This window comes from Chlamydotis macqueenii, chromosome 23 (assembly GCF_036417535.1).
Source record: "Chlamydotis macqueenii isolate bChlMac1 chromosome 23, bChlMac1.mat, whole genome shotgun sequence".
In the NCBI taxonomy this organism is placed as follows: Eukaryota; Metazoa; Chordata; class Aves; order Otidiformes; family Otididae; genus Chlamydotis; species Chlamydotis macqueenii.
In genome coordinates, this window is record NC_141578.1 from 125,235 (window position 1) to 149,315 (window position 24,081).

General features: G+C 61.5%; 1 protein-coding gene across 3 annotated transcripts; it reads right to left on the minus strand.

Moving 5' to 3' along the window:
* Window positions 1-1,069: 1,069 nt before the first annotated feature.
* Window positions 1,070-23,865, minus strand: TEAD3 (TEA domain transcription factor 3). Of its 3 annotated transcripts, XM_086765573.1 has the most exons (14): window positions 23,718-23,865; window positions 11,932-12,185; window positions 8,770-8,834; window positions 6,904-6,966; window positions 6,708-6,770; window positions 4,197-4,208; window positions 3,765-3,902; window positions 3,500-3,543; window positions 3,335-3,396; window positions 2,837-2,970; window positions 2,557-2,730; window positions 2,255-2,395; window positions 1,886-2,038; window positions 1,070-1,197 (listed from the first exon to the last, which is right to left on the minus strand). In XM_086765573.1, the coding sequence occupies exons 2-14, from the start codon at window positions 12,065-12,067 to the stop codon at window positions 1,084-1,086; spliced, it is 1,299 nt and encodes a 432-aa protein (XP_086621699.1). In that variant the 5' UTR covers window positions 12,068-12,185; window positions 23,718-23,865; the 3' UTR covers window positions 1,070-1,083. The 3 variants fall into 3 exon arrangements, with proteins under 3 accessions (XP_086621699.1, XP_086621700.1, XP_086621701.1); XM_086765574.1 differs by lacking the exon at window positions 6,904-6,966; XM_086765575.1 differs by lacking the exon at window positions 6,708-6,770.
* Between the last annotated feature and the right edge of the window lie 216 nt (window positions 23,866-24,081).

Below are 24,081 nucleotides of genomic sequence, written 5' to 3' on the forward strand. Positions count from 1 at the left end.
AAAAGATGGAAAATGTACATATGCAAATTAAATCGGGCAAATCTGCCCTCACTGCTCTCTCCGCAAGCAAGTGCGGTGGGGTAGGTTTAGCCCGGGCCACCCCCTGAAAGCACGCGCAGAGGTCAGGGGATCCTGCTGCCACGTGAAAACCAGCCCGCAGTGAGCAGGGACCCTGGCGAGATGGAGACATCCCCAAAGTGTCCCCATGCAAGCCGGCTCCCCATGCCCGGCAGTTTTGCTGCACAACTCCGATCCGGCAAACTCAGCTGCATCACTTCCTCCAGTCGCACTGGGACACAGGAGGGGACCAGGTCCCGGACACCGCAGCGAGCCAAAAATCCTGATTCCAAGCATTGTGTCTTTTTAAAAAGTATTAAAAAGCACTTTAATTTAAAAAAGGAAAAAAAAAAAAGAGCCATAAAAAAAATGGTTTGCATCGTCAATGCCTTCCTGCCTTCAGTGCCGCTGGATCCCGGTGCCCCAGCTGGGCACAGAGGAGGATCCTGGGTGCTGATCCCCAGGAACGCAGCAGCATCCCCCTCCCCCGTTCCTGCTCGGCCCTGCTTCTACCTGCTCCTGCTTCGGCACATCTCTTCCCCACGTCCCTGCTGCCACCCGGGCTCTGCCAGGCAGCCATGTCAATTGTTTTCACGCCAGACCTGGCACAACGCTGCCTCCTCCATCTCCTTTCTGCTTGGGATTGGGACCCGCATTCGAGCGAGGTGGGGGACAAAAGGAGGGGGTCCAACATCCCGCTGCTGATGGTGGCACGGTGGGCTCCAGGCCTTCAGTCTCTCCCCATCCAGCGCCGGATGTGGGTTTCCTTTCTCCCTATGCTTCCTTTCCGATTCTTCTTTTTTATTTATTTAAAAAAAAAAAAAAAAAAACAAAACGAAACTCTTCCTAAGTAGAAAACATCTACGATCGCAAGTCAGTCTTTTTTGGCTATTGTTTTTCTTCCTCCTCCTCCTTCACTCTTCAAATGACTTCTCACGAGGCAATGGGCACAGGTGGCTTTTCTGCACACACCCCCCCCCCCTCCCCTGCACGCCCCTCGTGCTCCCTGCCCGTCCCCGAGGGCCCCTAGTCCTTGACCAACTTGTACACGTGGTGCTGGGCGCCGTGCTCGCTGGTGGAGACCTCGAAAACAAAGGCGATGCAGAGCAAGGTTTCCTGGGTATCCCTGTTTGTAACAACCTGTGGCAGAGCGGAGGAGCGCGTCAGGAGGGGGCCGTGCCCATGGGGACATGCTGAGATCTGAGGGGTTGCATGGGCTCAGGCACAGACATTTAAATTGCAATTAAGAGCTCTGCAATTTCAATGTCATGAAAAATTTTCTACCTGTTGTTTTGCGAGGCCGGTGGGCATTGCATGGGTTGCATAGGCACTTTATTTGCACCACCAAAAATCTACTACCCATTTTTTTGAGGAGTTGCAGAGGCTCAGGCACAGCCATTTTAATTGCACCATTAAAAATTTGCTCCCTGTAATTCAGGGGTTGCACAGGCTCAGGCACAGGGATGTTATTTGCACCACCACAAATTTGCTACCCAATTTTTTGAGGGGCTGCATAGACTCAGGTGCAGCCACTTTAATTGCACCATGAAAAATTTGCTACCCGTTATTTGGGGGGTTGCACAGGCTCAGGCACAGCCAATTGAATTGTGCCACCAAAAATTTACTACCCAGTTTTTGAAGGAGGTTGCATGGGCTCAGGCACAGCCACTTTATTTGCACCATGAAGACCTGCCACTCGTTTTATTTGCGGGGTTTGCATGGGCTCAGGCACAGCCAGGGCAACGCAGAGCAGGGACGGTAGGGTCAACGCAAGGGTGGGCACCGCGCTCCTGGTAGGAAACACTCCCTGGAAAAGGAGGGGAGGTACCTGCAGGATGGTGAAATTCTCCAGGACGCTGTTCATCATGTACTTCTCCGGGAGGTGCTTGAGTTTGTGGATGAAGTTGATCATGTACTCGCACATGGGAGAGCGGTGGATGCGGTAGACGAACCGGCCGTTCTCCAGCCGCGCATACTCCGTCTGCGGGGGACAGCCGGGGTGAGCAGCCGCCCCACGGGAGCTGAAACACTGCCGGGGGACGGGGGCACATGGCCAATGCAGATGTCCTCTCCTCTCCACCATGGGACGAGCACCCACCCATGTGTCCAACACCCAGCCCTGCAGCCTTCCCCATTCCTGGGCCCACAGCAGACCCAAATCCCACCCCATCCCGATGCGGCGGGGCACAGGACTCACCTCCACCTTCTCCACGACCTGCTTCCCAAAGGAGCACACCTTAGTAGAGACTGTGATGGTCATGTTCTCCACACTGCTGTACTGGCTGCTGACACCGTAGAAAGTCCCCGGCCCGTCCTGGATCGTGCTGTTCAGATCCGCCTGGAGAGAGGAGAGCGGGCAGATGGTCCCGTTAGCTCAACAGGGACAGGGGACACCGGCTTACGGAGTTGCTCCCGCTCCACTGGCAGGGTGACCGACCAGCAACAAGCCCGTTGGCTCGAGGACAACCCTCCCCTCCCTCCCCTTCCCAGCGCCCTCACCCAAAACTTGACGAGGAAGAAGGAGTTCTGGGGCCCACGCTCATAGAGCTCCTTGAGGCCACCCTTCTTCTCGGGGAACTTGTCATAGATCTGGCGGATGTCCACGGCCTCCAGCAGCGGATCACTGTACGAGGGGTTCGTCTGGCCAATGTGCACGAAGAGGTGTTTGCTGTACTGTACGGACCGGGATTGGGGCAAGGGGGGTAATTAAAACGAGAGGTCAGATGAAAGCACGATGCCACCAAGCACAGGGTGGCGAGGATGCAGAGGGGAGCGTTACCGTTTCAGCGTCCCTCGGCACCTCCATGAAGGCGGAGTACTCGAGGAGCCGGAGCTTGGTGGAGGCGATGGTGCGGTCCTGCCAGACGGGCACGGCCGAGGCGGCTGGTGGGAGTGGAGCCAAGGGCTCGTAACCTGGGGGTGGGGGACAGGGGGATGGGGTGGCAGCCACGAGCCTGGGCGAGCCCCCCTTGTACTGCCACGGCTCTGCTGTCCTCACCAGCCCCCACCTCGTCCCATATCTCCCAGCACGGGAGTTTTCCCATGGGATGTGCCAGTCCCACTCCTGGCTGGAATGGGACGGGGAAGGGGGGACACAGCCAGGAGCACTGGGGTCCCGCTCACCGTGGGACTTCTGGCTGGATTTAAACCCAGGTTTCCCCCCGCCAAGGGCTGGGGAGGGGACCGCAGGTAGGTGGCACTGGGAGTGGGAGGGTGGCACGCAGGAGGGGACAAATGGGACCTAGCAGGAGTGCAAGGGGGCAAGGACAGCACTTACTGGCTAGTGATGGAGGCATGGGTGGCTGGATGGGGTAGGCTGGTTGTGCAAATGGTTTAATGCTGGAAAACAAAGAACATCGTTAGGTTAACGAAGCCTGGGTCACCCCAGCCCCTTGCCAAGGTGGGGATCCTGCCTGGCACAGCAGAGGGGTTTCATACTTACTCCTGAGAGGGTCCAGGCTGTCCTGGGATAGGCCCACTCCAAAACTGGGGGTAACAGCACAAGGAAAAGTCAGCGGCTTCTGACCGCCTCCCCACCTGCTGCAAACTGCCCCCAAAAGCCCCCCTCGCACTGCCACCATGACCAAGGGGCCATCGAACATCCCGTCCCCGTCCCCTGTGCAGCTCGTGCATGGGCATCCCTCTGTCCCCCCCCACCCCCCAATCCCGGAGTGTTCCCAAATGGCGGGGCGTGGGGCTGTCCTCACCCTGGGGGCAGCAGAGAAGACGGCCTGAGGAAGAGGAGGGGGGGGGCTGAGCTTGTTCTGCAGGACACTGGCCGACACAATCTGCGCGGAGGACATGGAAGCCATGCTCTGCAGAGCCTTGTCCTTCGAGACCTGGTCCTGAGTGGGGGAGACAGGAGGGAAACAGGGTTACAGGGGCAGACCGAAACCTCCCTCCCCAATCCCAGGGCAGCTGGCGGGTTTGCAAAGCACAGAGGTGGCTGTGCAGCCCGGCCAAGGGACCAGGGCAGGTGGATGCCACCCAAACACACTCATTTTAATTAATGCTTTCATCTTGCAAATGTCCCCCAGGCAGGAGCTGCCCGGTCTGGTAAGTGTCCCCACCTCCCATCCGCGGGAGGGGGTGAAAGGCAACGGGGAACAAAAGGCACCACAAACACAAACTCAACTTACCAAGTTCATGGCCTGCCCGCAAAAAAAAAAAAAGGGAAAAAAAGAAAAAAAAAAAAGGTTAGAGCATCATGGGACCCCACAGGCACTATGTACCCCCACCCTGGCTGGTCACTGCAGCCCTGATTTGAGGAGTGAACCCCCTGACCTGGCCGGTCACTGGGGGATGCACATGGTGGGCACCAGTGCCCAGGCCTAATCCCGCTGGGAATGGGATGTCAAAGCCCCCCACTATTTCAGGAGGTCGCTGCGGCCAGCCAGCCCTGTGCCGTTGTTGGCTTTTTAATATTTTTTTTTTTACAGCCTTCAGCATCCTCTACAACCACCTCAGCAGCCCCCCCCCCACACTTGCAACCAAGGGCACAGAGAGGACGAGCCACCTGGCTCCTGCGCGACAAAGGGCGCCCACGGGACATCAGCAACGTGAGGAAGACCCTGGGCGCAACTCCCCTACGCCACGCGCGCATTTATATGGGAGACAGGCTCCTCAAAGGAACCCATTATTTTTCCTTTTTCCCTTTTTTCTCTAGAGGTCACTGGGCAGGAGCAAAGGGCTCTGAGGTCTTGCCCAGGTGCAGGGCTGCTCCTCCAGCCGCATCTCTGGGGCGCGTGCACGCTGGTCCCACCACCACATGCCCTCCGCTTTCCCTTCCTCAGGGATCAACCACTTCATTTATTTTCACCTGAGGCAGGGCAGGTGTTGGGGCATGCAGCCACACACCAGGCAGCCCTAACTTGCATGTGACTGCAGCTTAAAAAAAAAAAAAAAAAAAAAAATATATACATACATATACACACACATATTGCTCACGGAAGGGAGTTTCCATTCAAGAGGACAAGCGCTGGGAGAGGGCAGGGGGCTGTCTGCGCCAGGATGTGCCTCCAAGTCCGGCTGGGAAGGGATGTTCTGCATCCCCAGCGTATCGCTCAGGGGGATCTCTGCCGGATTCCTCCATCCCCAGACCCCTAGGGTCATTCCTGCCTGTGCCCCCCTTTCCAAGCTTCAGGAAAGCCTTTTTAAATTTTTTTTTTTTTTTTTTTTTTTTTTGGTGTGTGCGCAAAGGCTTCTGCTGCTGCTGACCCTGCTGCCCCCTCCCCGTCCCTGGCTGCCTCTCCTGGGGTTGGGAGCTGGGTTGGAGATGTACAAGCCCCAAGGAGCCTCCCTAAACAGTTTTGGGTGCCCTGGCTTCTCCCAGCAAACCCACCGGGATGCAGGCACCCAGCTTGTAGGGGCACTGGGCTCTGGTGGGCTCCCAGGCAGGTTGAGCTGGAGCTCCTTAAAGCTTTGGGGACCAAAGTGCCAGCGCCAGCTCCGAGGGAGGCCCCTGCCAGCCTGCGTGCCAGAAGCTCTGACACAGCACCGGGGATGAGGACCTCGCAATGCTTTTGGTGCTGTTGGTGCCTGGCAGGGGGTGGGGGAGCTGAAAGGCTTTCTGGGCTCCCAAACCCTTGGCAAGGCAGCAGGTCCCCCCTGGATCCTGCCCGAGGGGATGCTCCCCAGTATGACCCAGGAGGATCCCGGGCTGCGCAGCCCAGTCCGGAACCAGTTGTTCCCAACAGGTGGCGGTGCAGTGGGGACCGCTCTGTCCCCTACTTTGCAGCATGCGGCTCTGACCCGAGTGGGGCTCCCTCCTTCGGCAATGCCCCCCCGTCCTGCCCGCCTCCACCCGCCTTGTCCTCCCCACCACCGCCACGCAGCTCGGTGGGAACAGTTACGGAAGGGTTAGTCGGGCTCCAGTTAGGAGGAAGGAAGGAAAGAAAAGCCAACTAGAGAAGAGAGGATGAACCAGTTTTTCCTCGCTCAGCTCCCTTGGCCCCTGGAACCACGGGCTACCCTGGCACCGCCGTGCCCCTCCCTGGCAGCATGACCCCTTCCGGACCCACTGCCACCCACGTGCCCGAGGTGCCACCTAGGCCGTACTCAGACCCTGGGGCATCACAAGCCGCTGAGCCGGCAGCCTGCAGGGACCCTGCCAGGTTCTGCCCACGTCCCACTGGGACCTGTCACGAGTGGGGCCAGGTCTCAGCTGGTGGTGGGCAGGATTGCAACCACCCAGGCTTTGGTGGGGGTCCCTCTGCACCCTGTGCTTGAACCTTGTTTTGCCTCTCTGGTTGCTCTGGCGGGGGGTCCTGGGAGAAGCCCTGATGGCCCAAAAGAGGGGGCAGCCCTCAAGCACCACTGGAAAAGGGTTTAAACCCCCATTTCCCCATGGTGAGGTCCTTCCTTGGGCTAAAGAAGGGGATTTGGCACCCAAATTCACCCTCCTGGGGGAGAGGGAAGGGCTCTGGTGTCCACCCAGCCGTCAAGCTGGACCCCTCCTTGCGCTTCTCTCTCTGGGCATCCCACAACGCCGCCACTAAAAACCATCCGGTCCCAGGAGCCGAGGGAGGGGGAAGGAAAAAAAACACCAAAAAAGAGAAGTGTAAAAGAAAGCAAGCGGCACACCACAGAGCCAAGGGTGTTAGTCGTCAGCGGGTGGGGGGGCCCAGCGGGGCGGGGTGGGGGACGCGTACCTTCAGCTTGGACTGAATCTCCCGAGATTTCCGTCGGGCAAGAACCTGCAAGTGGCTAGAGACCTGCAGAGAGAGAGCAGAAGGAGAGGGAAAAACAGCAGAGCCGTCAACCAGAGGAAAGGAGGAGGAAGGAGAAGGGGCTGCCCATGCTCACAGAGACACCGTCGCGGACACCTGGGCAAGGGCGCCAACGTACCTTGATGCCAACCTGGTACTCCCGCACCTTCTTCCGAGCTAGAACCTGTATGTGGCTGGACACCTAGCGTCCCGCCACGCCGTTTGGAAAGGAAAACACAGAGAGTGTGAAGATACGGTTCCCCCTCGCAGGGTGGGGTGTTGGCCCCCTCTGCCCCAGGGAAGGGAGAGTGGAGAAGTGGGGGAAGCGTGCGGGGCTGGCCGGGGTGACGCTCCTGGAGATGCTGCAGGTCCTGTGCCCGCCACAAGCTGGAGGGAGGAACACTGGGGGAGGGGAGACGCTGGCGTTGTGATGATTGATGCTGGTTTGTGTTCCTCCCCACGCTGGGGTGAAGCTCCTCAGGGTGAAGCTGCTGCAGTTGTGGGGGGGTCTGCATTTACCATCTCTTGGGGTTTCCCGGATGGACAGACCCCCGCCGGGACCCCACAGGCACAATGAGATGCTGCAGATACATCCCAGCTGGTTTGGGGTGACCCCCACCTCAGGAGGGGCTGCAGTGGGACTGCCGGTCCCAAGGGAGATCCGGTGGGGACCAGCTCGTTCCCCCGGGGACTCCTGCTGATTTTGCAGGTGGGAAAGGTGGGGGGCGGGGGGGGTGGTGTTCAGGCCCCTACAAGAGAAGGATCCATTGAAAAGGGGCCAGTGCACAGGCAGGAGAGATGCAGCATGGCGGGGATGCCTGCCCTAAGCCCCAAGCAGGGTGGGAGTCCCTGCACCCACCTGGCACTGGGGCTGATTTTGGCAAGATCCTTCTTTCACCAGTGACAGGCTGTCCAAGAAGGGATGCCAAGCTGTCCAGGACACGACAGCACAGAGGGGACAAGGCCACATGCACTTTCCCCCACATCTTTCCCTGAGTCCGCCCTGGAGCATCGCCTTCAACCAGTGCTGCGTCCTTCCCCCTCAAGGAGGGGGGGCCCAGGGGGTTCCATTAAGGTTTTAAGCCAGAAATAAAGCGCTGCTTAGCGCTGGTCTGAACACAAGGACAGTGACCGGACCTTGATCCCGCTCCCTCCAGCATCGATCCTGGAGGGATGTCCCCCTCTGGTGCCTGGGGACCAGCGTCCGTCTCTCCCTCACGGGGATTTGTGGCACGGGACGGTCCTGACATAAGCATCCCCACACACCAAACCCATCCATCCCCCTGTGGTGGGAGACGTGCCCGCTGCCCAGCATCCTGGGCCACCAGACACGTGACAAACGGCCAGATCCCAGCGAGGGCCACGGCAGCCCAGTCCTCGGTTTCTGGCAGGAGGGTACAGCGAGGATGCGCAGCTGGGGTGGATGCGACCCTGCGCAGGCAAAGAGTGGGCCACTGTGCACCCCCCCGTCCTGCTGGCACCCCTGCCTGCCCCAGCATCCAGCCTTGCAGGGCAGCGAGGCCACAACGAGGGCTCTGTGGCACCTCCGGGCCACACCAGGACCAGCACCATCCCCTGGACAGGGTGGGGTCACCTTGCTCTTGACCCAGAGGTTTTTTGGGGTGCCCTCACTGCAGCAGCTGGCACAACTGGCACAAAGCCTGGCCAGGGGCAGAGATTCGGGAGCAGGAAAGAGAGATGCACACGGACACACACGCTGCTCGGATAGAGATTTCGGGGGCTCCTGCCACCCACAGGGTGACCCCAGCCAGGCAGGGGTGGGGCTAGCTGCTGCCTGCCCCCTCACCCCAAATTTCAGAGCACCCCCAGATCAGGCTGGGTTGGAGCAGCCTCAAGGGTGGTTGTGCTGGCAGACGAAGCTCTGCTGATGAGGGGCCCCGCTGACGACGGTGGCTCCAGGAGGGGATGCGCTCCCCCCCCAGGCTTACCTGGCACCCCAGTCCCCCGAGCCCTCCCAAAAGACAAAGTAGAGTGATGGCCTCACCTGCTTCCTTGTCCGTGTCTTCCCCGTCCGCAGCTTGATGTACCGGGCTATCAGTTCGTTGCGACCTGTGGCAGAGCCAAGGGGTCACCCCGGGAAAATGGAGGGGGGTGGTCAGGGGCATCAGCTCCAAAAAGCACCTCCAGCCCCCACCCCGGCCTGCCCAGCTCGGCCTGATCATGCTGGTCCTTAATGAGGCCGCTGCTTAATGAGGTTGGGCCTTAATGAGGAGGCACTGCCAGGAGATGGCGCTGCCATGATGGCTGTCCGGCTGGAGGGGACACGGGGGTGGACCAAGGGGACATGGCGGTGACTAGCCCCCCCACCAGGCCGACGGGACCCACTTTGTGGCCACCACGTCACCAGCTTTTGCAGCCCCCAGACAGAGGGGGCTCGGAGGGAGGTGACTGCCACCGGGGACCCCCACCACAGCGGCATCCCCAAACATGGGGCGACTCCAGGCCCCCTCAAAAACCACCCTGGAGCACCCACGGGGGAGCCACTCGACTGGCTCCCCACAGCCTTTCCCATGGGGGTGCCCCCCACCCCACTTCCCCCCGCAAGCCGTGCTGGCCTTTCCACCAGTATTTCCTAACGTCCTGGGTCTAATTCGAAGCAGAAGTTGCTTTTGCGCCACATTTGAGGGGCCAGCTGTGGCCAATCTATGCTCAAACGTCAGAGCAGCTGGGAGCTTTCTTCTCCCGGCCCTGGCCCCGGCCGCCCCCCCCCACTGCCGCGCCCCCCGCACACGGGGGCGGCCAGGCACGCCAGATTTATTTTAATGGACCAGATGGTCGCGGTTGGAACTTGTCGAAATGCCCTTGGAGTGGGTTTCGGCTTTTATTAAAAAAAAAAAAAAAAAAAAAAAAAGTATCTTAAAAAAAGATTCCCCCCCCCCGCCGTTTCCACCCCGGCCGGCCCCCTCCCAGCCTTGGAGCAACTGGGCACTTGGGGGCGGGGGGGGGAACGGGACACCGGGACAGACAGGGCCAGGTGCCGCGTGGGGACGGCTGTGCCTTGGGGTGCCTGTGCTGGACAGGGGCTGCCGGGTGGGTGGGTGGCGGGGGCCACCGTGTGTCCCTGCACCCTGGAAATGGGGGCACCCCTTGCATGGGGCCAGCGCCGCACCCTGGTGCCACCCCAAAACACCAAGCATGGGTCTCAGCCCTCCTGCCACTCCCTGCGCTCGCTCCCTGGCCTCGTTAGTGCCTTACAAGGGCCAGGTTGCCAAAGGTGGATTTTTTAAGGCCAGGTGGGATGATGCCCACAACAGGGTGCTGCCAAGGGGTGTGGGCAGAGGGGACCCCCGCTTTGGGGGTATGCCTTCACCCAGTACCGCGGCATCCCCCTCCACATCCCCTGCTCCTGCATCCCTCCTCATAAATTGCAAAATAAATATGGGAAATAAAGGCAGGGCCTCCATACGCCCCAGGGCGGCAGTGCCAGCCCAGCACCCAGCATCTCCTGCACCCATCCTGCCTTGCCCCACTTCCCAGCCCTCGCCCCGGGCTGCACCCTCACAGCCATCCCCCTCTGTACCCACGCACCCCGTCCCTGTCCCCTCTGTGATTCACCCAGGACCGCAGTGCCATTCCCTCCGAGGAGGGCACGTCCTCCTCCAAATTACCACATTCCCCAAATTCCTCTCCCCTGACACCACCACGTGAACCAGTTGGACGGGCTGGGTTAAAAATAACGCGGCAGGCATCGAGCAAGGCAGGCATCGAGCAAGCGCTGGGGCCAGCGTTGCCCCAGCCCAGCCCCCCCCAGCTCCCACCTGCTTCGCCACCCCCCGCACCGCTGGCATCAGTAGGGCGTGGGCTGGCGTGGCCATGGGACCCCCTACCCAAAAAGAAAGAAAAAAAAAAAAACAGGGGGTGGTGGAGAGCAGCAGTACCGGCACACCTTTATATCGGATGCCGGCATCGCCACCGGACCCCTGGGGGTCCCGGTAAGCTCAGCAATGCCGGCCGGGGTTCCCGGGGGTCCCAGTAAGCTCGGTAATGCCAGCCGGGGGTCCCGGGGGCCCCGGTGGGGAAGTGCTGGAGAGGGTGGGGGGAGATGAAAGGCAGTCGGCGGGGGCCTCTGTCTCTTTAAGCAGCTGCCAGATGTCTCCAAAGGCTGGAAAAACCGGTCAGGGCTCAGCGTGCAGGGCCAGGCTCCCGGGCGGCACTTCAGCTATTCCCAGAGAAATCCCAAAAATGCACCCGCTTGGGAAGCCCTGTGCTCCCCGCCCTGGCCGCCAGCCCCGACACCCGGGGTTGGGGGCCCTGGCAAGCAGGGTGGCACTGGGAGCCAGTATGGGGACAGGGACAGTGGCACAGTGCTTGCCACAAAGCCTTGGTCGGCCCCTTTATCCCTCTCCAATGGTGCCAGCAGTGTCCCAAGCAGGTGTATTTTGGAGGCTGGGGATGGAGGTGCTGGTCCTGGTCCCTCCATCACCGCAGGGTGACGGTAATGTGGCAACCTGTCCCCATTTCTGAGGTCACCGGCCCTGGGGAGGACATCATGGCAGGGGGAGGGGAGGAGAGGACAGACCCTACCCTAGCAGGGATGGGGACACCAGGGCACTTTCCACCTCTCTTTGGTGGCACCATGCGCCCTGTGCCAGCATCACCCCCTGCCTGCATCGCCCATCCTCATCCTCTTCCTCCCCATTGCATAAAGCCACCAAGACAGAGGCGTTTCAGGAGACACTAGAAACCAGGCTGAGACCTCCCTCAAACTCATTACACCAGTGGGGCCAACCAGCCCTGCTGCTACCAACAAAGTCACCGAAATCCAAGCTGGGTACCCATGGCTCAAGGCGGGCAGGTGGCCCTCACCACCGTGTCTGGTTGGGGAAGGTTTGGGGAGCGATGCGGAGGCACATGGGAGCGGAAGGGCTGGTGCTGGCCCCATGCTCCTGCACCCGCTCCCTGCCCAACGGCTTTAGCAAACCAGTCGGTCCGGCAGGGCTGAGAGAGGGAGGGTGCAGGAGGGAGAGCCAGCGCAGAGGGAGGGAACGTGGGTCACTGCCACCTCCCTGGTTCAGCTCCAGGATGCACCCGGGGAAGCTGCTTTCGGGGTTGGGGGGGGGGGAGGGATGTTCAAGGGCGATGCCCCGGTGTGGGGTTGGGGCAGGAAGTTTGGCTTCACCCCCGCACCCTTGCCCCTGTCACTCACCGTACATCTTGCCCTCATCCGAGAGGATGATTTTCCGCCGGCCACAGGGCGGATAGATTGCCAGCGCCTCCTGGAAACTCTGCTCGATATCCGGACTCCACACGCCCTCGGCGTCATTGTCCAGACTCTTGTCCATGCCATCCTGGCCATCTTCCCGCCCCTCCCCGGGGCTGCCGCTGGCGTTCCAGCTGTTGGACGCTATGGTGCTGGCTGCTCTGGGCTCCGACCCCGAGCCCCCACGGACACGTGACAACCTGTCGGGACAGGGGAGACAACACCTGTTAGAGCTGGGGCACCCTGGCTGGGGGTACGGGTGCTGTGTGGGCCCAGGTTCTGTCCCCGCTCAGGGCTGGCAGCAGCATCCTGGTGTGGAGGAAGAGACACAGACTCGCTTTCCTTGGGGAGGGAGCCACAATTTCCACGTGTAACCCCAAATGTGAGCTACCCAATTAAAATTTCGTAAGTAAACAAATCGCATGCTGCGTTATCCGCACGAGGAGCTTGGGCACACAGCTGCCCACGGGTGACACCTCAAGATGAGGTGGCAGACGCCTCACTGCCTGTGACCTCCAACCCCACCCCAGCACCCGCTGCCACCCAGCCGCCTCCCTGGGTGAGCCGGCCCCGAAACTGCCCCCAGCCCCCAAAACTCCTCACTCCGCCAGGCCTGGCAAAGGCAGAGCTGGGATTTGAAGGGAGAAGCTGGGTGGCTCCAAGCCAGACCTTGTTAATGGGAACCAGGTGGCCGGAGCCCTTCAGCAGCCCTACCCCTGGCACCAGGAGAGGCCCCTCACCCCAAGGATGCTCGGCCAGATCCCTGGGTGCTCCCCAGCCCGTGGGTGATGCTAGGGAGCCTTCAGCCTTCCTCCTCTTCCTCGTCCCTTTGCCAGGCTCCCCGGTGTGGTGTTTTGCAATAACATGTTTGGCGGCAGCTGGCGGCGGTGGGAGCGGAGAGGTGTCTCCTGCGCCACTGCGCTTCCCGGACGGGCTGGGAGTGTACAAAGGTCTCCGGAGCAGACATCTCCTTTTAAAGGAACTGCAACAGCCCGCTGGCTCAAGCGCGCTGCGAGGCCTGTTTTGGGTGGGTTTGTTTTTTTTTTTTTTTTCCTTTTATAAAAAAAGAAACTTCACACACCCCCCACCATCCCCCCCCCCCCCCGCTCTCCCCCTCGCTCTCTCCTTCGCCGTGATGTGATGTCAGCCGCTCTGGTCCCCTCCGCCCGCCCCTGCTCGCCGTCCCCCCTGCCTGCCGCTCCCCCTCTTGCCGAGCGCTCTGGCCAAATAAGGAGAACTGGATTGTAGGATCGAGCAAGCCGGCCAAGGCAGCGATGGCGGCAGCGATGCCGGATGGGCCTGCGGCACCCCGAGGCCCGTGGCACCCCAAATCCCACAGCACCCCAAATCCCATGGCACCCCGGTCGTGCCTGCCACCCAGGAGGGATGCGTTGTCCAAACCGAGCGGGGTGTCGGGGATGGGAGGGTGGGGGGACACCGGGACAAAGTGCCAGGCAGGAATGGTGAGGGTGGTATATTGGGACGGCCCCCGGTGGGACCCACCTCGCTCCTCCCTCCCCAGTGCAGTTCAGGGAGCGCAGCAGGGCTCCGTCCCAATGTGGGCTGAGCCCCAGCTGCACCCAAGACCCCTGAGCACACCAGGACCCCCCACACACACGGGGGAACCAGAGACCCACAGCAGCCCAAGACCCTGCAGCCCCCAGCCCCCCTAGTCCTGCAGTGACCCCAGAGCCCGCAGCGGCCTGGGACCCCACGGCAGCTCCACAGCAGCCCCCCAACAACCCCCAGCTGCACCATGGCAGCTCAGGAGCCCCCAGCCTCAAGATCCCACGGCGGCCTGGGACCCTGCAGCCCTGCACCAGCCCGGGACCCTATGGTTCCCCAATTCCCCCTGCCCCCTCCCCACTGCCCCTCGGCAGGGAAACCCCAGCCCAGCCTTTTTGGGAAAGCTAGGACAGGAGGGAGAGCGATGCCAGGGCCCTAGCCAAGGTGAGAGGAAGCAGCTCCTCCTCCTCCTCCACGGAACCTGCTTTTGGCCAGGCGAAGACATTGGATTTCCTGGAGGGAAGGTGCAAGGCACCATGCTGATGCAAGGCACAGTCGAGCACCGTGCTCCACCCGGCCCTTACAACACCAAGGAGAGGAGCAATTAGGAAACCGGCATGGCTGGATGGCCTGCAGAGGGTCTGCCAGCCAGACCTGCTTCGGGTCCTACCGGAAAACATCACCAGCTCCTGCCTCGCAGCTGCTCCCCGGGGCTGGGGGGAGAAGCCCCCTCCCATGGCCCAGGCATCTCCACGGGGCTCAGGGACCCCAGGACCGCTGGTCCACCATGGGGATGTTCGTCCCCCATAAGTGGGGATGCTCACCAGCATCCATGCTGAGACAGACCCCCCCCATACCCAGCTCGCTCACCCCTCTGCACCCTGCCTTTGCCGGGCGCCATGTGCCACCCCAAGGCTTTAGAGGGTGCCGGAGGTGGGGGCGTGGGGGCTGCACCCATGCAGGGTCCTCCAGCAAGCATGGGCCAGCTGCCTGCAGCAGGCAGGGGACGATGCGGCCAGGGCCATCCTTATCGCCCGGCAAGGTCAAGGCCGCGGCGGGAGACAGGGACGGCGTTCCCATGGGCACACAGAGCTCGGCCCTCACACCGTGTGTGGGGGGGCATGAAGGAGACTGAGGGGGCCTGCAGGCAGCTTGCCTGGTTGGCGAGAGCTGTGCAGGGCTGGAGAGCCCGGAAAGGCAACGGGAAGCCTCTTCAAACCACACAAAAACAAAGAGGGGGATCACAAGAGTGAGGGGTGCTGGGGAGACAGGTATTTTTCTGGTGGATGGGGGGAAGGAGATATTTCGGAGGAAGCAGCTGTGCCTGGAGCAGTGCAGTGGGCACCAGGAACAGGTGCTGGGGTCAGGAGCAGGGTGCTGCCGGGACCAGCTGTAGTAGGGATCGGGATGAGGACGGTGCAGGGGAGAGGACTCAGGGCTGGGAGCACAGGGACATCACTGCTCACAACTGAGGGCTGCAGGGTCGCGACATGGGCTGAGGTGCCCATTGTCCCCCAAAGCCCCTGGGTACAGTGCAGCACCCTGTCCCCATCCCTGTCCCACACCACTGAACCGAAGGGAACAGTGTGCTCCTCTTCCCCAGCTTGCTCAGCCCCAAAAGCCCTTTCCCATCTTGTGCATCATAGGGCACAGCGCCAGGGGCCGCCCCAAACCCCTGTGTCCTGACTGCACTGGGGCACAGCCAAGAACCGGGGTCTGCCCAAAGCAGCGGGGCGATGTCACACCACCCACATGGCCGAGCATCCCGCCACGCCAGCCAGCCCTGCCCTGGCCAGTGTCACGGCACAGGGACCAGTGCCCCTCACCATGCTCCTCGCTGGCCCCCACCACCCCTGCCCTTCCAGCCTGTCCCATGGCAAGTGTCACCTCTGGGTTGCCACTCTTTTGCCGCAGCATCGCCCCAAGAGGCTGGGGATGCAGGGTCCAGCCGCTGGCACCCACAGCACAAGGCAGCCTGGAGCAGAGCGTGTCCTCAATGGACACCATTCGGTGGGACAAGGTGTGGGGCAGAGTGCCTCCAAGGTCCCCTCCTCACCTGAGGCTCCTTCGACCCATGGCAGCACTGGGACCCCGTGGGACAACCCCCTGCAGTGCTGGGGACACTGAGGAGGCCAGCAGACCCTGCAAATGGGGCAGTCCAGCTGCATCCCGGCTCCATCCCACCTTCCTATGCCTGGGGCCCAGGACGATCGAGCCCTCCTCCCTCCCCACCCTGCACCCAGACCCTACAGCAAAAGTATAAAAGTTCACCAACAAGCCCGGGCAGGCGCGGCACAGCGCGGTGCTCAGCCTCGCACCAGCAAAGCGCCGCCGCCTGTGCCAGACCCAGAGGGGGGACGTGTCAGGCCACCATCACCCCCTCCCCATCACTGTGACCGGTGGCACCCGCACCCCGGGGGTGACGGGGGAAAGGAGGCCCCCATTCTCCCCGGTACTGAGCCTGCAGCCCCTCGTTGGGGCCAGTTTGGGAGGGGGCCAGGAAGCCACCCTGGCCCTCTGTGGCGAGGTCCCCAGGGTGGCCAAAGGGGCTGCTCCATCACACAGCTGGCTCTGCAGACCCCAAACGGGCAAAAACCAAAGCCAAGGCTCCCAGGTGCCCCCAGCTCCTCGCTGTGACCCCCCAGCACATTGTGGCTCAGCAAGAGCGTGGCTGGGGGGTCTGACAGCAATTTTAGGCAGGCAGAGGCCTTCATTAATAAGCTCCTCGTTTCGGGCAGGGGTTATTAACATCCTCCTCATCTCGAGCAGGGGAGCGCTGGCTGGCAGGGTGTCCCCACTGCCACCTCTGCCCACCCCATAACACAGCTGGGAACAGGGCTGGGAGAAACACTGCCCGCACCGTCGACATGGCCACGAGCTCCGGAGAGCCCTTCAAAGCAAACTCAAAAACTTTGGGGCTCTCAGGGGACCCTAGCAAGGCCAGGCAATGCCAGGGAAGATGCCACCCCGTCCACTGCCGACCTTGGCACCACACAGAGCCCTGACGCTCTCGGCTCAGCCAGGCATGACCCTGCTGCACTTCTCCTGTGATAGGCAAGCGCCTTTTGTGGGAGCCCCGTATCCCCCGCAGCTCGCCCAGGGACCCTTTGGTCCACCCTGCCCCACATCCTGCCCCAAACTCTGCTCCAACCCCACAAGGGATGCCATCATGGTTGGCACGCGGACATCCCAGGGACAACCAGCACCCACTGAGGTGGGCGGCAGCAGTCGAGCGAGACCCAGCTTGACGGGGAGGGAGGTGGAAGGAGGTTTGTTTACGTCACTCCCCTCTTCCTCTGGTGAAGGCTTCCCCAGCTCGGGAATATAAGGGAAGGGTGGCCATCCTGCTCCCTCCTGCCCAGGTTTGCACCTTCTCGCTGGGGAGGATTGGCCACCTCCTCCCCAAAGGGACCCCCGGCATGGGTTGGGGACCCGGGCAGTAGCAGAGCCCCCCGCACGCCCAGCCAGCTCCCCACAAGACAGCCTGACTAATTTCCTCCCCTCTATTGCTTCCTGTCCCTTCCGGCTTGGCGGGCAGCTCAGGAAGCAATCGGAGCGGGGAAACTGCAGGAGGCCACGTGGCAGCATCCCACCGGGGTCCGCGGTGCTGCTGGGGCTGCCCTGGACACGCACCCCCTGCTCTGGCTGGACCCCTTCAACTAAAGGGTCCCAGTGACCCCCAGCTCCCAGTGAAGCCCCAACCCAGCAGGGATGCATCTGGTCCTCAATTGGCAGTGCCAGGCCAAGGGATGCTCAGCTCCCCCATCCCAAAAGACCATGGGTGAATGAGAGGGAAACTGGAGTGATTTCCCTGGAGAAAATTTGGGCAGGGAGGTGGGAGGGGGAATCAAGGAAACGCCCTGAGCCCCACTGACAGCCCCACTCGCCGAGATGCTCCATCCCAATGGCAGGAGCGCGAGTGTGCAAACCAACCCCTTCATCTCCTCCTCTTCCTCCAGCCCTGGCCGGACGGCCAAGCTGGCTTTTGGCTGCTGGAGGACCTGAGCCGGTTTTGCTCAAGTCTCCGGGTCCAAGACCTGAGGGCAGGGGACAGACGGCACCGTAAGCTGGCTTCCCTCCCTGGCCCAATTACGGCTGCCCTGCCCAGCCAGGCCGGGGCGTTTCACCCAGCAGCGCGTAAATAGAAAGCTTTCACAGTATTAATTGCTCTCTGCATTACAAAACCAGCTGGATGGAAACAACAGCGTTGGAGTCGCCTGCCGGGGACGGGCCACCGCCATGGCCGCCCTGTGACACCAACATTGGTGGCCCACGGCACGGCCGGTGCCAGGGCACGCCACCCGTTAGGGACCAGCAGCATCAAAATACGCCCATCATATTGTGTCCCCCACCAACCACCCTCTGCAGATGAGCTCAGGGTGACAACCGTGTCCTGAGTGCCCCGGGCACTCCCAGCACCGCTTGTCCCAGCCCCGTGCCTGTAGTGGGATGGGTGTCCCACCACTTGGGTGGGCCAGGCATCCCGGGTACCCGGACCCACTCCTCAGAGGAGAAATGCCCCCACGGAGGAGTTTTGGGTGCTGCTGACCCCATTTGATGCCATTGCAGCAGGGCCAAGGAAAACGTCTTCTGGGGGACAGTGGCTGCCAGTCAAGGAGGAGGAGGAAGGCTGCAATGCATTTCACACCCACCCCCGGCCACCCCCACCCCCGCGAAACCCAACCTTGCCTAGGGAGCAGCTGCACCCGCTGCCCGCACTGCGGCACCCGGGGCCAGCACCAGCGCGCTGCCGGCTGGGTGACCAGGAGAAACCCAGCGGGGTGGGGGGACACAAGAGCTGATCCCACCACCCCAGGCACCCCGGATGCGAGGCAGCAGGGGGCTGTCAGGCAGTACGGTCCTGGCTGAGACACGGAGATGCCCCCGGCTGCTAGAGGCCAGGGGAAAACATGACCGGGCAATGTCATATGGCCACCATCACCCCTGCAAGGACAGGGCGATGTCACTTGGCAGCGCCAAGCTGAGGTCCCGCGTTTTATGTGGAAGCCACATTAGCTGGTACATGCTGCCCCGCACAAACCGCGCCTGCAATTTTATTTCCAGAAAGGGATATTAAAAAAAAATTTTAAAAGCGCTGTTTTACTGTGTGCTATCGCCCAAAACCGGCCCGGCAAGCAAACCCCCCTGTATGCCAGGCACGTGCTGGGTGCCCATGGCAGAGCATCGCCATCTCCCAGCACCTCTCCCTGCTGCCCGAGCTGAGAGCTAGAAACAGGCACAGTGACTCCCACTCCCACTTGAAAAATCACGATTGAAAAATCGCGATTGAAAAATCACTCTGGAATCCTCAGGGAGGAAAGCTGCTAAAAATACACGAAGGCGGTATTCTTGGTGAAAGAAGGAGCTTCAGCAAGAACCACGGCCCGTGAGTGCTGGAGAGCCCAGCACGATGCACTAGCCTCCCGCCCGGCATGCTGATGCCCAGCCGTCAGAGCTGGACCCCGACCCTCTGCACCGCGATGCTGTTCGGGCAAGGCAGCGAGCGGGGCACAGCGGTCACCCTGTGCAAGGGCTGGAGCCTAAACTCATGCCACGGATGAGCACAGGCACTGGTGAGCGTCAAGAGAGCGGCCTGCCTGATGTGTCCACTGTGTGCATGGGCAAGAAGCCGGACAGAAGGAGGAAAGTGGGATCTTGCACCAAATCTTTGCTCCCGGACTACGAAGTGCCCAGTTCTTCCTGCTAACAAAAACCCGACGCTGGCTTGGTTCGGGGGCTTGCATGCCTGCAAAAAAACCTGAATTGCCTAAGCGGGGGGAAGGCAGGAACTGGCTGCCTCTGGGGGAAGGGCGGGCGGTGAGGAGCTGGCATGGGAACGGCAGCCCATCCTCCACACGCACCGCGCTGCTCCGCGTCTGTAAACTTTGAACATCTTCCGGAGAGAAGTTCGTGGCTATTGTGAACAGCTGGATCTAATTTTATGAGGAGCGAGGAAGAGACAGTCGTGGGGAAATAATAAGGCTTGGCTCTCCCAGGCGAGGATCCCCGCGCTCAGCCAGCCCTCCTGCCTCCGCCACATGCCGCCAGGGAGAAGCGCCGGCGAGACGGGCACCGGGAAACTGAGGCACAGAGCTCAACCGTGTCCTGGGTAACACAAACCGGGAATCCAGGCATCCAGGGTATCGTCCCTGCGTGTGTCCCTGGACCCATTGTTTCTCCAGTGGCTGGGGCATCAGGGGTGGCACAGCTCTATCCCGCGGTGAAAAGCCAGGATGCCAACGCGGGACCACCTCCTCGACCCACGGCAGCATCTTTGCACCCAGGGACACCCAGTGCTGGCTCTCCATGCTGGTGGGCACCGTGGCACAGCACATGCGTCCAGCCAGCCACTTCCCGTGAGGCTGTGCCCACCTCCTAAAATTAGCTCCAGCTCCGCCGTCCCACCCCTGGCCACCCCCCGCAACCAGGGGGGCTCTGCCAGCCCACGCTCCGGGTCTGTACCGATCCCCCTGACGGCAAGGGGGAAGGGGATAAACCAGCCTCCTCCATCGCTCGCACCTCACCCACCAGCCGCAAGCCACCTGCAAGCAAGCATTGGCCGGCGTTATTTATTACAGGGCAAAGCGCTGCCCCGAAGTGCGTTGAAGTCACCTCCCGTGCCTCTGGCTCGTAAGAGGGTGGCCGAGGACGAGCTCCAGGTTGGCTTTAGCCAGCTGAGACCCGGCGCACCTCGTGACACACCCAGTGCCCAGCGGGAAGGCGGCAGCGGCACGTGCGGTGGGCGTGCTGGGTTTTGGTGCCACTGCTGTTTCACAGGGACGATGGGGACATCAGAGCATTGCATCTGTTTGGGACCAGGTGAGGGGACACGCACCAGCGGGGTTTGCACAGCCAGGACGGGGCTTGTTTCACACAGCTGGACACTCGCATTTCTCCAGAGCCTTCGCCCGACAGATCCCACTGGCTGTGCCAACGCAGAGCCTTAGGTGAACACTGTCCCTGGAAGGCCACCAAGGACCCCCAGGGACGAGACCTTGGAGCTCACCGCCCACCACCTCCGAAGGGCTCAGCCACACGTGCTCACCATGAAACCCTGCAGCGAGCTGCCTGGGGACCCCAGAACAGCCCCCAGCACCGCGTGACCCCCTCACTCCCCACCACCACAGGCAGGCGAGCGGCCATTGGGCACCCCAAGGAGGTTTCACCAGGGCCCCTCGCTCGCTCCCATTTCACAGGCAGGGAAAATCAAAGCACCGGGAGTTGTAGCAGCATGTCCAGACCCGCAGCAGGATCCGGCCGTGCGTTATCACAGAGCAAGGAGGGGGGGCCGCTCCTGCCGTGTGCCCACTGCAGGCTGGCGCAGGGCATGGCCCCGCCGGCTCACCCCATCATTACCTTCCCTCCCTCCCTCCCAAAAAAAAAAAACATTTCATAAGCCACCACATGATGGTGGCAATAGCGAACACCCACGTGCTTCAGGTGCCTGCCCCGGCCGCAACAAGCAGGTGCCTGGGCTCAGCCACCACAGCCTCCGGCACGCTCCTAGCCTGAGCACCGACCCCAAATAACACCTTGGATGCTCAGCCAAGACGTTCAGAGCATGGCACGGCCACCCGGCAAATTCCCTGGGGATGGGAGCTCCCAAAAATCAAAGCTATTTGGTTACGTCCCATCCATCCCAAGGTGGTGCAAACACCGTGGCAGCCCCGCCAGCCCCTTGCAAGTGCTGTCAAGGATTTAATAAAATAGAAACTCTCACAGATGGGACATCTTTTTGGACAGCATCCATCCCGCCCGTTGATGGGGACAGGGATCCCCAACAAAGAGCCTTGGGATGGCTCTTACCATGCAAACCCTGGCAGCACCCTTGGTTTGGGCTTTGCAGCCCATTCACTGCTCTTTTCCCTCCATCCTCCGCCCCCACGGATGGGAGAAGAGGCACTAAGGCAGGAAAATCCATTTCTTTTCCCTGTAACCAGCCTAAAATTGCATTATTTCCCCCTTTCCATCAGCTGCGTGCCCACGCTGCTCCCGCCGCCAAACTCACCTGCTGCCGGCCTCGTGCTCATTGAGTGTTGACAGGAGCTGCGGCGGTTACTCGCTTTTTAATACATTAATTATAGCTGATTACCGCTGCCACCCCCACCTCCCCAGAGCCACGACCTGCTCGCACACCACAGGAGAAGGCTCCTTCCCTGGGCGCAGTGCTGGGGCCATCAGGACTTGCCTCCCCACCTGCGTGGCGGTGGCAGGACGGGGATTAAATGGCAATTAAAAGAAGATGCTGCTGCCAGTATTGCGAAAAATAGCGACTGTACGTCGTGGGAAATGGATGCAAGCCCCTTTTATTGATGGATGCGGAGGCTGGAGGGGGACGGTAAAGGTGGGATGGCTGCTGGAGGGGTCATCTCTGTGCCCCTTTGCCCACCCAAAAACCCTGGACAAAGCGTTCTCCTGCTCCAAGCTGAGCCCTGATCAAGGGTCCTCAAAATACTCAGGTGCTGCTTACGCAAGGCGGCTGGAGCCCGCCACAGAGCCCGCCGCTTTCGAAGGGTTATTTTTGTTAGAAAAGCCGATGCAGTGCCAGCCGCATGCCCGCCCCGGGGAGGGAGCTGGGCGCCCAAGGTCCTGTGGGGACAGGAATGTCCCCCTGCCATCACCTGGCAGGAGCACCAGCCCTGCAAACCCAAACAGGGCCAAATCCAGCGCCTTCTCCCAGTGGGACACTCACGCTTATCCTCCCTGGTAAGGAGGTGCCAGGAACGCCGCTCGGGCAGCACCACGGTGACCGTCACCTGCCCTGCCACCTGGCTCTTGAACCCGCTGCCCCCCACCTATTTCTCCCCCAGCTTCGCTGTTGGGTGACTTTGGCGAGTCCTCACCCTCGTCCACTTTGAGGACCCTCTTCCTCCCATCCTGCAGGGAAGCAACCCACCCCGAAAGCCAGGTGTGGGGAAGGGCTTTGGAGTCGTGGATGCCCCCAGGGTCAGTGGGTGCGTGGTGGGGGTCACCAGCTGGGCAGACCCCCCCAATTCCCCATCTGTCATCATGAGCATCCCAAAACCGTGGAAGGGTGGCAGCCCCACTGGCAGGCCCCCCAGGGGTGGCTGGGCAGTGCCAAAGCCCTGACTCACGGTGCACACGTATCCGCGCAGGGTAAAGCGATAGGAGGGGAGAGAGGACGCTGGAGCCCAAAATACCCCGGCGCGCCTGACACCAGAGATTATCGCTTCGCCAGTGGGACAGTCGCCTGGCTCAGCTCGCCTCGGCTCCCCGCAAAGTGCCCAAAACCCCCCAAAACCTCTGCCATCGCCTTTCCCTCTTCCACCCCATGCCAACCACCTGACAGTGATGGGGGGCTGCAGGGTGCCCACCACCCTGGCAGGGCCTCTGGTACCATTTCTAGCTGGTTTCTCCCCAAAATATACATTTTTTTTTGTCTCAGCTGGTACAGGCCAAACACATTGCATGGAGCCTGAGCAGTTTCGGGGGGCGGAGGCAGGCAGCACTGCAAGGGCTTGGCCTTATTTTCCTTGCAAGAGAGTTAGGGGGGAAAAAAAAAAAAAAAAAGCACCAAACCCAAAGAGGGTGTAAAAATAAAATAATAATAATAATAATAAAGATGACACACTGCTGAAAATTATACACCTAATTGCTGCCTCGTTAGCAATGCGGCTCTATGACGAGGCACAAAGTGTTTAGCATACAGTCAGCCTATGGTCATCCCCTACATGCGTGTGACACACATGTAATGTGACATGTGTGTGGCCCCCACACTCCACCCGGGACCCTCCCCATTCCCCCCATTTTCCCGAGTGTGGGGGGCTTCAGCCAGGCAGCCGGGGCGATTTCTGGCTTTTCTGTGACGCCCGGTGCTCCCAACGTACGGGCTATACACACACAAGGCCTCTTTGTAACCCTACAGCCCACCCTACAGCCCACCCTAAAAAGCGGGGATGCGTCGCACCGGAGCGGTGGGACCCAGAGGAGGGGGACTGGGGGTGCAGCGCAGCTCCGATGGGGCGGGAGCCTGGATACTCGACAGCGGGGACTAAGGACACTTTGGGGACACCCTGGCTGTGTCCCGCACCCCATCAGGGGCCGTCGTGGGGAGGGGTGGGGAGCCCCGAGGGGGAGATACCGGGCTACCGGTACTCGCGACCCCACCGCCCCCCCGCCTCCGCCGGGGCTCGGTGCAGCCGGAGGCGGGGGGAGGAGAAGGAGGAGGAAGGGGGGTTGGGAATCTCTTCCCGGCCAGCACTTACCTGCTCTGTGCTCCGGAGGGGCTGGGCCGGCCGCGGGGACCGGGTCCGGGAGCGGACGGGGGCCAGGCCGGGGCCGGGGCCGGGGCGAGCGGCAGGAATGCGGGGAGCGCGGCGGCTCCCGGGTCCGCGCACAGAGCCAGGCGCAGGGACGGGAAAGTTTATGCAAGGGAGGAGCAGAAAGTTGGGAGTCAATCAGGAGGCGGCGGGGCCGGTCGACCCTCCTCCCTCCTCCCCGGCCTTCCTCCCTCCCTCTTCCCTCCTCCTCCTCCTCCCTGACCCTCCCTCTCTCCCCGCCCGAAAGCTGGGGCGGCGGCGGCAGCTTCCCTGTCCACTGGGAGGTACTTTGGTGAAAGGGCAGCCCCGG